The 14,721-nt window shown below is 37.6% G+C and overlaps 1 protein-coding gene across 2 annotated transcripts; it reads right to left on the bottom strand.

Annotated features, from left to right (window-relative positions):
- Positions 1-1,904: 1,904 nt before the first annotated feature.
- Positions 1,905-14,433, bottom strand: mfn1b (mitofusin 1b). Of its 2 annotated transcripts, none has more exons than XM_063012833.1 (18): positions 14,278-14,433; positions 12,094-12,254; positions 11,869-12,004; positions 11,525-11,687; positions 10,490-10,614; positions 10,231-10,339; positions 8,622-8,729; positions 8,375-8,528; positions 7,991-8,058; positions 6,317-6,438; positions 5,945-6,071; positions 5,750-5,854; positions 4,884-4,986; positions 4,224-4,447; positions 3,954-4,142; positions 3,310-3,506; positions 3,077-3,211; positions 1,905-2,483 (listed from the first exon to the last, which is right to left on the bottom strand). In XM_063012833.1, the coding sequence occupies exons 2-18, from the start codon at positions 12,206-12,208 to the stop codon at positions 2,414-2,416; spliced, it is 2,250 nt and encodes a 749-aa protein (XP_062868903.1). In that variant the 5' UTR covers positions 12,209-12,254; positions 14,278-14,433; the 3' UTR covers positions 1,905-2,413. The 2 variants fall into 2 exon arrangements, with proteins under 2 accessions (XP_062868903.1, XP_062868904.1); XM_063012834.1 differs by having other exon boundaries at positions 12,094-12,239.
- Positions 14,434-14,721: the final 288 nt, after the last annotated feature.

The raw sequence follows: 14,721 nt of genomic DNA, 5'->3' as shown, positions 1-14,721 counted from the left end.
GAGCTGCAGTTCATTGAGGGAAACATGAATTTCAACATGTACTGTGACATTCTGAAACAGAGCATGATCCCCTCCCTTCGAAAACTGGGCCTCATGGCAGTTTTCCAACAGGACAACGACCCCAAACACAACCTCCAAGATGACAACTGCCTTGCTGAGGAAGCTGAAGGTAAAGGTGATGGACTAAACCCAATTGAGCACCTGTGGCGCATCCTCAAGTGGAAGGTGGAGGAGTTCAAGGTGTCTAACATCCACCAGCTCCGTGATGTCATCACGGAGGAGTGGAAGAGGATTCCAGTAGCAACCTGTGCAGCTCTGGTGAATTCCATGCCCAGGAGGGTTAAGGCAGTGCTGGAAAATAATGGTGATCACACAAAATATTGACACTTTGGGCACAATTTGTACATGTTCACTGTGGGGTGTACTCACTTATGTTGCCAGCCATTTAGACATTAATGGCTGTGTGTTGAGTTATTTTCAGAAGACAGTAAATCTACACTGCTATACAAGTTGTACACTGACTACTCTAAGTTATATCCAAGTTTTATTTCTATAGTGTTGTCCCATGAAAAGATATAATGAAATATTTGCAGAAATGTGAGGGGTGTACTCACTTTTGTGATACACTGTATATACCATATATACACCCACTCAGTGGTATTGTATATATTAAGATTAAAACCCATTATCTGTTTTGAAGTGCATTATTTCCAGTATATTTTAAATGTTAAAACATATTATTAATTTTCTATGCCTAAATTGTAGTATTTTAATACAATGTTTTAATTGGGTATTGGATTACTGGTCATTAGTGCCTGTAATCAATAGGAATAATGTTTTAGGGATGATCCAATCCTATTTCTCCCTTTTTGATGCCATACTGATACTGGATTACTGAGTTGCAGTTCCATACCCACCTAATACTTGTTTCCCCCCTTTGAAATTGCTGCACACTGGTCCCGAGCCCTTCCTGAATTGAGGATAACTCAGTTATTTGTCCCAAGCAGGATCAACTCCAGTCCTGAAGGCCCACTGCCCTGCAGTTTTATGTTTACGCTGGTTTGTCTACATCAATGTAAAACTGTTTTTACTTTCTTTGCTGTCTAATCAAGAAGTTGTAAGATGTACTGCAGTAAGTATTACAATCGTGATTGTAATGTTAAAGGTTTTGATGCTACTGATCTCTGTATGATGTTAGTCAGCTTTACTACTTGTAAATGCTACTAAAGTAATCTGATTACTGACTGACTCAGGTAAACCTTTTCTCTTGATAAATGCATGGAAACCAAGTGATGAAATTAGACTGAATGTAAACACACTTGAGAACCAAACGGCATTCCCATGGTTTCCATGACCAGTATATCTAATGCCAGAAAGCATTTATAATTCCAGCCATTTTTCCCTGTTTGAACACTGTATTAAGCTTTTGAATTGAACTCAAGTAGGGCAGAGCCCTTAATTGCCACATCCTGTTTTTTTTTGTTTTGAGCCAGTACAAACTGGGCTTGTCCCTGAAGTCTTTAATAATGCCATTATGTGGATAAATCATTTGTTATATGATTTTATATTTGCTCAGCTGTTTGTTGTTTTTATACAGTGGCTGGTAACAACGCTACGTTGCCATTGGTTAAAATTTTATTCAATAAAAGAGTATTAACCAAATCTGTTTGTTTGTCCATGTTGCATTCACAAAGGTAATGCTAAGAAAAACCCAAAAAGCATTTAGTAGTATTTTATTTACATTCTTTATTATTTTTTTAGATTATTAAACTGAATATTAACTTTTTTACACAAATGAAAGGATCCATAAGAAAGTTTTCACAATGGGTTAGCATCATTAAAAAGTATTCAGATATAATATGTAGAAAAAAGGCAGTAATTAAAGGCTGTCCACAGAATACTGATTTTAGATAAAGACTTCTTCAACTTTTTTATTTTTAGAAAACAGAGCTTGGAAATAGACTGTTTCATGCCAGCTAAATAAAAGAAGAAGTAATCATGTTTTGTTCAGTAAGAAAATGTTTTACACCGTGCTCAGAAGAGTCATGTCGACTGGGCAGCTACCACTCAAGTTCTACCACTCAAGTTCTACCACTCAGCCCTTCTAGAGCCGTGATGTTTTTCTTCATGCGCCTTTTTCACAGTTCATACAGTAGTGATATCAATGCTTTGTAATCTCATTACAGAACAGATTCAAGGTGAAACACAGCAATCAAACCATAAATACATTCTTCATGTGAAAGTCTCAAGCCACCAGTGACAATATTCGTGTATGTGACAGATTTCAATGCTAAACCTTGTTAAAGTGCAGACAAAGAGCTGCTTCCTGGAGGACACGTGAATGTAAAAGGAACCCAAAGTCTAGTTCCAGGTGGCCTGATGAAGGAGCTGCGACTGTGAATTAAGCAGGAGTTCAATTCTGTGGTTGGAGATACTGGTTGGTGAAGCTCTCCAGCTGCCTCTCCAGATCTGTAGCTTTGTGTCTGGAAGAACAAAAAAAGAATTTAGGATGACATGCCAATATCAGAGCTCTAATGCTGGCTGAGACATTAATATCATAATAATATCCTCATTGTAAATGGCACACAGTTGCAAAGACAACAGGCTCAAAACTATTAGCATGGCATTTTACACATTTTTACACCTACAGTACTATACAAAAAAGGAATCCCCCTGGTAAAGTTCCTTTTTTATTTTATGTATATAAATATAGAACAATATAGTTTTACATGTTACAAACTTTAACAAAGTTTAATGCATAACTACAGTGCATTGGGAACTTGGCTCTTAGTAGTTTGAACGAAGAGAGACATAATCCAAAACTGTTGGCCAAGCTGACAAAAACAGATTCAACAAATCAAATCAAACTTTTGATCACTAATTCATACTTTAGTATGTAAGATTAAAAGCTACTCTGTAATGAGAACCACATTCAGTTTTAATGTGCAAAGCAATACAGCTGTACACAGAATCGAGGTAGAATCATAGTAGTTTTCCAAACATGAATAGTATCAGGTAGTTTGATGAATGCTGTATTAACTGCATGTGCTGGATGTTAGTTAGTTAGTATGCTGACCTAAGTGCTTTAGAGCTGCTCTGGACCGTCTCTAGCTGCTGGATCTTTATTGTCAGCTGCTTAATTTCACTCTCCAAATCCTGCTGAGTCACATCCACCTGTTTGCACAACCTGGCAAAGGTGCTGGCTATCTCCCTGTGTGACACAAACAAACCGTCAAGCTGCTGAATACCACACAAAGTACATTAAATGATAAAAGTGTTGTATTAGTGTTTAAACAAATAGGTACTTACTGCTGGACCTGAGTGCTGCAGTTTGAACTGGTGACACTGACCATCATCTGAAGTCTCTCAGTTGCATAATCTACAAATTGCTTCTTCAGAGCTCGTTCCTTGGCCCTGGTAGTCCAGGTGAGTTTTTCAAACAGGTAAAGCAAGCCATAAAGACTCATAGACAGAGCAATGATTCTCCAGCCTATTGTCTTCCACACCTGTTATACAAACACAGAGGAAAACTATTAAACTGAAACTGCTGAAATAACCAGATGAACAACACACCCATTTAAGACTTCATCAAAGCAATAACAGAAATAAAAGACCTGCACTGAAGTGCTGAGAATGGTCTACCACCCAAATAACATCTTGTCAATGGAGATCCGATAAGGATCTGATAAATACAAGGGGTGACACTAGTGAACAGAGTAACTGTACACTCCCAACATTTATTTGTATGGTAAGTGTAGCTTATAAAAAAAATCAATACAATATGCGTACTAAAATGTGCTCAGTCAATGTACTCTGTGTGTAATAAATTTACTTTAGTTAAATGTTATGATCCTGTCATCATTTTTGTTCCATATTCACCCTTCATTACCAAGAGCACAAATATTTTTTGCAAGCTTACTGTTGCTACACACTGTAGAATTAATGTTACCCACCATTCCACCAACGAGAACCAAGCTCATGGACGTGCGTGATGTGAGTGAAGCCACATTTGTAACCATGGACATCATGATCTCCTCTTGACTCATCACAGCCTGCGTCTGGCTCGGAGCAGCTGCAGGTCCAGGGACTGAAGCCTGTACCACAGGACCACCTGACGGGGTGGTGGCCAAAGGGCATGAGAGCTAAAAGAGAATCAGACCAACACCTTTGAGTAGAAGAGGAAGAATTACGAAATTGTTTTTTTTTCATGACAAAGCTCTTACCAAGTTCCGGTCCACCAACATGAGGGCTCGCTTGGCATTGGCCGGGCCGAGGAAGCGGCTGACCAGGGTAGTCCAGCCTAGCGAAAACTGAAATTCAATGTTCTCCTGGAAATCGGCACAAAGCGTGGCACAGTTCAGGTCGTAGTTGAGGTCAAACTTCCTGCAGGGGATCAGCATTTGGATTTGGTTCTGAATAGCAGACGGCAGCAGAGGCTGCAAACATTCTGTTAGCATAGCAAGCAGAAGATCATTAGGGGACAATGTTATAATGATTATACATAGATAGTTAACGCAATCACTACATACTTTATATTTGTACTTTTTACACACAACGTACATGCCTGATGTGGACTTCAAACAAAAATTTGTTTATCATATTGACAATGCACAGCAACCACTAATCATATGGCAATGCAATACTTACTGGACTGTCACCCTAGTTCCAAAAGTGTCTGTTTTGGTGGTTTATACATTTAATCAAACCATTAAGACAGATTTTCTGTTTCATGTATGTTAGCAAGTGTGTAGTTGCCACAATTTCATATTTGTATAGTTTAGGAACAAACAGAGGTGATGTGGATTAACAAATGATTCCTTTCTGTACATTTCTAACATCTATATGACTAAGAGATTATAACATTGGTGAATATAGATACACACCGATCATTTCTTTTTGAGAAGACTGCACAGAAGCATTGACTGCATCAGAGCAGCGAAAAGCTATGTTCTTCCCCATGCCCCTCTCCACATGATTAAGCAGTTCCTAAAAAAGATTTACAGTTCACATATTGTCAGCATCTTATTCAGGAATCCAATCTTTTTTTTTGTAGTCCACAGTAATCATGCTTGCTTGCTTGCTATTTTTATTTGTCATATACACATGTACACATGTACAGTACAAGGAAAATTTTTCTTTGCAGAGGGGCCTTGCTCAAGGGCCCAACAGTGGCTGCATGGAAGAGCTAAGATTTGAACTCCTAACCATTCAATTGATAGGCAAAAGCTCTACCCACTAGAGTACCACTGTCCCACATCTTGAACAGTTATTTTAAAGCGGTCGTTGTTTTTTTTAAGTTTCTGCTTTTGGCTGGCTGTGTTCCATTTTTTTTCTTTAGTTAACAGCATGTAGAAGAAAATCAGACACCTTTCCAGTTGTCTCAAAACTTACATAATCAGGCCTTTGTTGACTTAATAGGATACCTTACACAGGTTAATAATTGTCATTAGGAATCATCACTTTGTGACAATTCCAGAGAGTAATAAACTTCCAGGCTCAGTTTTTGTATTGAGGATCTGATTCTAAAGAACAAGAATCAAGCAAATAGAATACAGTCAACCAAAAACAGAAACTCAAAAATAACAACCGCTTTAAAATGACTGTTCAAGATATTTGAAAGATATATTCACTCATTGTTTTGATTAGTAACCACCCTTGTTTATTCTGTTACATTTTAGTCCGCCCCACTATGAAAACCGTTCGGACATCTCTGGCCAACAGTGTTGAAGTGTCTGATAGACCAACTCACAGACTTGTAGATCTTCAGCACATGGGGGGATGGATGGAAGTCTGCATTAAACTCATCCATTAGCACTGAGAGTCGGCAGATCTCATTTGCCATGGCATTAGATACCTGGAAAATATACATCCACACACAGCTCCATGACTGAGCCTCATCAATCTAGCATTACATTTATCTAGTGCTGCGTTCTGTCATTTCTACCTGGTTAGCCACCTCCTCTGAGACCATCTTGATTTTCCTTTTGATGTCTTCAGTCAAAAGGTTAAGTTGATTTCGAACAAACTCCAGCCGGTCCATTAGATACTCTCTCTCTTCCAGAGAGGCCACCCTGATAAAAGAGCCAAAACATAATCAGTGAGATCTAGAGCTAAATAAACTTGTAGCTAAATCTGCTGAATCTACATAAAACACACAGAAGCTCCTCATTATAGGAACGTTACCAGGATAATGATCCATGCTCTGAATCGCACACAGGCTTTTATAAATGAAATTAATATAAACACAAGTTAGTAAGCATACAGAGCCAACTGTGAAGACATGTAGTTGGAGAAGACTAAAAGAGAGTGGACATACCTCTTTTCAGCAGCTGTGATGTTGATTTGATCCATGATGTCTTTAACACTTTCAGTAATCTGCTTTGCCCTGATTGTGTGCTGCTCAAACTTTGTTTTCACTGCTGACTGCGAGATACACTCCTGCGAGGCCACATGCATGTTACTGGGATGAGAGGCACTTAAACTGGGGAAGAAACTGACCTGCTGCTGCAACCCATACTGAACTGATGGAAAACAGAAGGTGAAAAAGTCCAGCAGCAGGTCTGTACCTTCTTGGCCTCATGATTAATCTCAGTAACATGGCAAATGAACAATAATAATGAATAAACAAAACATTTAAATCAAGTCAAAAAGAAATAAAAGCATTATTGGGTGATAAACATAATCCAAAACAGAAATAAAAACATGAAAATGGAACACGTATTCAAAGGATACCATATTTTCTGGACAATAAGTCATTCAGAAGTCTAAAATAATTGTTGTATTAAATAATACCTTGTTTTAACATATAGTTAATATTAATATTTGTCTTATGGGCCCAGACTATTTTTAACAAGGTTAAAAGTGTGGAGAAACTTGTTAGGAATGTTAGGTTGAACTTATGTGAGTATAAAGTCTTACTGGCTGATTTCTATTGGGTCTGTGAGTGTCTTATAGTCCAGAACATGTGGTACTCAAAATCATACAATAAACAGCAACATCAACAGAAAAGTACTCGTGTGAAACAGAACTGAGGAGACAGGCGCCCTCGCCTAAGCAAATCTAGACTTCAGCAATGAATACATAGATTGACCGAAAGAGCACTGACGAACTGGCTGAGTGAAGGAACTGACGAACTGGCTGAGTGAAGGAACTGACGAACTGGCTGAGTGAAGGAACTGACGAACTGGCTGAGTGTGGAAAAAAACCTAGTAGAATAGTTACACTTCACTTTCACAATCATGAACGGACTTGGGTTGACTTCCCAGAAGTATATGCTTATGGTACATTTTTGAAAAAGACACGGTCTTGGAACTTGATGTAAACCACCACAGCTGAGGTACTGGATGAACAGCTTGGCATTCGTAATTTACTATTTTTTTGCCACGCAAAAAAGTATTTGCTTGTCTTCTTATTTAAGACTCCTTTTATACATTTTCACCTTAATTGTTTTAAATCTTTTAACAAAATATACTACAACAATAAGACAACTTAAGCACGAGCAAAAATAGTTTTTTTTTTTATAATTTTCTTTTTTTAATCACTAAGTTTTTTCCAAATTTGTTACTTAATTAACCAAATTGATTTTTGGATATTAATTTTTTGATAATAATCTAATAGATCAAATAGATCCATTCCAGCACTGTGGAATACACTAAAAACAAGCATGAATCAAAATAAATCAAGAACAATAATCATTAATGAACTGTGATTTTTGCATTTACAACTTATGTGATAAACTCAAAGTATTTAATGTAACGAATATGCAGTAATAAAGGAAACCAGAAGAAAGGCAAAGACTCTTTCACAGCACTGGTTTCTGGCAGGAGAATTTGAAGACAGAACGGACTGTATTCAGGTTTCCATCATAGAGGTGATGATTTGAGGAATGGGGAGGGGAAACTGTTTTTACAGTTCTAATAAGTGAAGCTGAGAATTTTTTTCTTATAAATTGCCACTTCAGTAGTAGCTCAGTATTCAGTCTTCCACTTGCCTCAAACATTCTCTCGAAATTCTGGAACTCCTTTAGTCTTTCCTGGAAGCCCTCTGCTAACGCTCCTCCTGGAAACAAGTAGCATATCTTCAATACAGCAGCTCATAGAGGAGACATCGAAATACAAAACCCCCCAAAACAAAGGCATGCCTAACTATGTGCAAATCTAAGGTCAGTTCAGGGTACACAAGGCAATGGTCTGATTATTCCACCTCACTCAGAAGGTCACAACCTTCTGACCCTGGTAATGCACTGGCAGGAAGATTATTATATATGTTATAAGTGTGTGGGTACTTGGAGATGTACTAAGTGTTACTAAGCTTGGATGGCATGTAGGTGAGTTTGGCCAGTGTCCCGTGAACCCTGTGATGACCTAATGCTTACCAGTCTCTGGCATACCCTGAGCCCGTTGCATTCTGGAATTCAAAACTTCCTTAGCAGACACAAAGAAGATGCGATTGGGAGCCTGCTGATGATCCACCACCTTCAGTTCCTCCACCAAGAAGTGCACACACCTGTCCATGTGCTGCTTGCGCACCTAAAGTGGTGTAGCAGACCTAAAATGAGCAATTTTGGATACAAAATAGCAAAATGTATATAAAATCTGTAATGAAAAATTCCAAGTGCTTACATCCTCCATGTATTCAGGCTCAGCAGCAGAAGCATCCCAGCGATTATTCAAGATGAAAATGTTGGGTTTTGATAAGCGCTCGTTTACTTTGTGGAAGAAGTGTTTCTCCTTTGAAAAACAATCAGAGTCAAGAAAGTCAGAAACTCAAACCATGGATCCCCGGATCTCAGCAATTGTGGGCTTGTGTACAGCGCCACCCAAGCGCCTTGTAGCTTCATAGCGAACTGGTTTTCAACATTACAATGTGTAAATACTGCGAAAGAATGTGGCAGTGTTACGGGTCCACATTGTTTTTAATTGGCATATTTCTGAAATCTTAATTTATGGTTTTAAAAAGTCTTATCATGCTTCTTTTAATGACATTTGTGTACACGTTTTAGTGACATTAACCTTGGTTATTACAGCAAGCTGTGGAATTACCTATTTTACCCAGCTGTCCTTGCCACCTTGCTTCCATCAGAGAGAAAACCATCCACAAACAGACCACATAAGGGAGGGACACCAGTGTAGCCGGTTTTATTGAAGCAAAGACATTACACATATTTCACAATGTGCTCATCAGCCCATATGATTTACATTGAAGAAGGTCAGGTTCAGATTAATCACAGGTCATTGCATGTGCCCTAATAAATCATGCATTTGGAAACTGGAGACACTGAACTGTTCCTAGGCTATTCAGGTTGTCCCGGTTCTCCTACTGAACCAAAGTTATTCATTTTTTCCTGATTTTTTCCACCTTTTATTTGTGTTCCATAAGTCAAAGGGCCTTTCCCAAATCTGCCACAAACTTTGTAACATAACCCTCAGCTCAGCGCCAGTGCTTTTCCCCCAGTGGCATGAACATGCCATGCATACTTCAACTGGTTTAAACAAAGCTGGGAGTGAGTGTGTGCTCCCCAGACCAGCAAGACCAATCAGAAGGCATGGCAGAATGCCACTCCCCCCATGTGAATGGAAACACATTCCACCTCTTTACTGGTGTTGTGGTCAGACACACAGTTATATGGAAAGCAGAACATGTGACATCACATACCAGTACAAAGATCTACCTATTAATGAATGACACAGGTTGGAGGATGCCTTCTAGTGTCAGATAAACAAAGAAACAAGTTTTCATTTACACTTTGATTCTAATTACTTAGAATATTTATTTAAATTTCATTTGCTTTTATATGTAAGTCACCTAACAATAAAGTATGCATCGGACATTCACTCTATGTTTATTCTATATTCAAACACTTTTACTGTAGTTATTAAAACTCATAGTGAAATATAGGTGCTCTGTTTTTGTATTTTAGATATTAATTATGTTAAATAAAAATTTATATTTTTTCCATTTCATTTTCATGTTTACTAGTCAAGGTCATGGTGGGTCCAGTTTCCCTGGAATCACTGGGAGCAATGTAGTAACACACCCCAAAACGGACAACAATCTCTTGCGGGGCCTAGCCTCCCCCCTCCCCAGACATAGCCAATCATGTCAACAGATAAATGCATAAGATAATAAAAGCAAAACCATTCAGTAACATTATCACATGCAAATATTACAGCTTTAAAATTAACGAATATATAATAAACAACATATATAATTATACAATCAGATTCTCACCGTGTTCATAAGTGTGGATTCAGAGTTAGCTACCAGTACAAACACATCAGCATCCAGACAGAACTTGTCGATCCAGCTGTCCAGCTGTGTGGTGACGTCAGTCCCGGGACTAAGGAAACAAGACAGGATCGACACCAACCTATTAATTTACTTTTAACCACTTTATTCTACAAAGCAAAGTGCAACACAAATGCACACACAATTACACTTACACTCAGCCTGCCCACATTTGATTTCAAATAGAAATAATAATCTGTACCTGTCCACGAGAACCAGATCATCTCTGAGCAGAGCACATTTTGATTTGGGCCAGAAAACTTTGACCAGGCAGCCAGCATCAAGACTCTCGTCCATGTGCAGTGCATGAGCCAGCTGATTGACTGTCTGCGGGCGTCAAGCAAATCCCAGGTCAGAGAAAACACTCACAGTAAAGCAGGACACAGTCACTGAATTAACCATGGTTGATCTATTAAGGGTGGGTGATCTACCATGACCTCAGTCATGGTAGATCATTGTAACAGTACAACCATCATGTGAAATCAAATTGGTTACAGCCCTCCTAGATCAGGATTTCAATGTTTGATATTAAACTAATTCATGTCTGGGTGTTGAATATCTTCTGGATTGCTTTTCTTAATGGGTAAGTGCTATTACATATTTATAACTTTGGCCCTTTTTAACATAAGGTATAAGCAGAGTAAAAACAAACATCATTGCTAAAGCCCTAAAAGCACTGGAAGTTGGGTGTTTTTACAAAAACATTACACACATGATGACCTGTGGCTGATTCACAGCCATGATGTTATTTGTAATAACACACTCCCTCTAATGTCCACATAAAATCTTGTAGTAAATTGTTGAGCCACTACAAGCTGCCAGAAAAGGTTTGATAAGCATTGGAATCGATTCTATATAAGGTGTTTAATGCTGGTGATGGAGAGCACTATGAGTTTTATTGGACTGAGTTCCAGTGACAGTGGATATCAGAGTATATGATTTACATGCCATTTTCAGTGACCTCTTATACCCTTCTGATGGTCTGAAATAGAAAATGTTCTATCATATTAACCAGGTTATTAGTGATATAAATTTGTATTGGTTAGTAATAACCATTTTCTCTAAAGGGCATAAGAAGATCCAAACCAGCAAATTTATTTTCCTTCACAGCATAACAGAGACACGGGTTTAGAACTGTACCAGCCTCCGGTTGCAAAACAAACACCTAATAAAATAGATTCCTAATAAAACAGAAATTCTGACAAAATACATTAATAGAAGAGTAATTTTAAGTAACCTTGATGCTTTTTTCTTCTTCCGATCCTTCTGTCTTTAAGTAAGCCTTGTCTTCATCTGTTCCCTCAACGCTCAGAAAGCAGTTTGTCGTGTGGCCAATGCCGCTGGGCAGCACCCGGTCCCGCAGCATAGCGTTTACAACTGTGCTCTTCCCATTGCTTGTTCTAAAAAATGTTTAAACAAGGCACAAGATTTTGTATACACTCCATACTACATTACTTAAAACACAAGATAATCCCCCTTATATTAGGAGGCTTGTTCAAAGCGGTATAATCCCACAGGTTTTAAAATCCTATTGTTTTTCTAAAAAAAAAAAAAAAAGATATACATATATACATTTTATACCTGCCAAAAAAAGCCACCTTCATATGTCTGCGAGCAAGCACCTCTCTGATGACTGCTAGTTTGCTGGTGTAGGCCTCAGTTTCCTCTAACTGATCCCTGCTGGCAATGTGCACCAACGATTCATTGTGACATGTATCTGGAGATGGCACAATACAAAAACAGATTACCAAAATGCATCATACAAACACTTAAAATGCATTTAACCCAAAAATGAGCTCTTCTGACCTCTGATGAACGCTGAACTCTCTTGGACATAACCAAGCAGCTGCTCAAAAACATCACTGATCTTCTTTTTGGCCAGTACAAAGCGCTTGAGTGGAGAGCGGTCGCCTTGGTCCATTTTTCAATCCCAAGTCACATAACATTCAGCACTACAAATAATAACACTGAAAATAACAAAAGACAATAAAAGACATGCAGATTCTGTTGATGAATGGTTTACTTTTGATTCAGGTCACAGTAAAACCTATTTCCAGTTGCCTTAGCCACTTAAGCAAAAACAATGCAAATACCACTATACACAAGTTCATTTCACTTTCGCTTTTGTAATGACATCTACACACGTACTGTGTTAAATTACACTCAGCATTTCAAATGAAACACTATTCTAGTATTAAAAATAGAAACTAAAACTGCCCCTTTACTTCATCCACACACCCTTATATTAACTTACGATTTAAGGCAGAAGTGTTTCTTGAATTACGTCTGACCATTCAGACAAATGTTTTCTTAGTATACAGTAAAAGTTTGGTTTTTCTGCCTTTTTAATAGATGCAGTCAAACTGTGCTTATTTACATGGGTGCAGAAAAGTCACCAGGTCACCAGAAATAAGTCATAACACAAAGTTGAATGACCTTTCAGACCTTTCTACATCAAAAAATGACTCTTAGTACTGTGTGTATTTTTTACCAAGAAGAATATCAGACAGTAACAACAAATACAAGATTTTTGGACAAATATGTATGTGATGTACAGTACATTCAGTCACAGAAAAACAAGTGTACAAATTAAAAAAACAACAATAACTAAATTTAAATTGGTTTCTGTTGTCGCTCCTGTGTACTGTTTATGAACATTTGTTCCCATTAGGTTGTCATAATAAAAAAAGAGAAGAATTTAATTTTGTTAAACTTAGGGCTGTTAAACAAATACCACCATACCATAGCATAGTTAATACAACAGCTGTACGCAGCAAATCATATAACATTCCTCTATAGACAGTCGAGAATCAGTGGAAATCAGTGGAAATCAGTGGAAATAAGTGGAAATAAGTGGAAATAAGTGGAAATCAGTAGAATCCAGGTTTGTCTTATGGGGTGAAAATACTTCAGGTCAGTTGCTAAACCAACGTTATAAGCAAATTGGAAGCGGAGATATATAAAGTTGTCCACTTTTCTACAACAAACAGGTGGAGTTTGCAAACGTTGTTTTATTTGTTAAAGGGAGAGCTGAGGGTAATTGTACAATACTTAAAAATTGTATTTACTGCAACAGTTTCATGCGTACTGATTCAATCATATATTGTGTCGCCAAGCATAGCTTATAGTTCTCAAAACCTTCATTATATACATGGTAAAACTGAACCTTTTATATTCTATGTACTTATGACAGTAGAATAAGCCACAGACATATTAAAAGTCCCAGTAATACAAAAAAACATACAGTGAAATACCGTGGAACCGCAGGAATCTTAAAAAAATATCGTGATACAAATTTTTGGTCATATCGCCCAGCCCTAACTGTGTGTATATTATAGCAAGCAGAATATCAGAAAGTAGCAACAAATAAACGATTTTTGGACAAATATGTTTGTGATGTACACTCAGTTACAGAAAAACAAGTGTACACGTAAAAAAACAAAAAATAAATTTAAATAAAGCCCAAACGATATAAATAGGTTTGTTGTCGCTCTTGTATATACGAATACTTGTTCCCATTAGCTTAATTTCGTTAAAATGTAAAGCTTATCCATCTGTAATGTTTACTAGTAAACCAGCTGGTCTGGACGAGGTTCCTATGAGCAGCCAAATAAAAGTGAAATGTTTTGACAGGTTGGCGAGCCGGTCGCGTTTTACCTAAACTACCTGAAGTTTACACTAGCTATTTAAGTTAACACCTTATTAACATTAATACATCTATTATTTCTTTTGTAATTGTTCTAACCAGAAAATACCAGCCAAACTGTTCAAATGTAGTTAAAAAAACAAACAGGGACAGAAGAGTCATAACAGCTCCCCTCAGCTTAGCTCTGAGTGCGTCTGTACCGGTGAGTGTTAGCATAGTTAGCACTATTAGCACTGGCTCGTAATGTCAATTTCACATTTAAAAACACTGCAAACAGCGTGAATATTACATTTCAGCTAATAATACTGCAAGTCACAGAGGAACATATTTATAAAAGCACTCACCTGTTCAGAGACTGCTGGTCCTCTCTGTGTACATGCTAAACGCAGTAAGATGAACCTCTTTGACCGAGACGACACGCAAAAAGAAACGAGGTTCAGTGAAGCGGCGCTGATTTCAAATGAAAAGTCTCCATCCACATCTACACAGCACTGAGCAACCTGAATAAAGAGGAAACATTAATATTTTAATATTTAATTAAAAAAACATTAAAATAAAATAAAATTCGATATAATAATTTAAAAACACTGATAATTTCAGTTAAAGAGTCTAAATTTTAAGAAAAACTGCATTTATCTATCAGCTTAAAGTTTACACAGAGGAAATAACTCATTGTTATAATTCAAATAGGATGATGGGGTGGGTGATTGTTTATTTGTTTATTAGGATTTTAACGTCTTTGTTTTACACTTTGGTTACATTCATGACAGGAACGGTAGTTACTGGTT

The sequence above is a fragment of the Trichomycterus rosablanca genome, chromosome 17 (genome assembly GCF_030014385.1).
Source record: "Trichomycterus rosablanca isolate fTriRos1 chromosome 17, fTriRos1.hap1, whole genome shotgun sequence".
NCBI lineage: Eukaryota > Metazoa > Chordata > Actinopteri > Siluriformes > Trichomycteridae > Trichomycterus > Trichomycterus rosablanca.
This window is presented reverse-complemented; position numbering and strand designations above follow the sequence as displayed.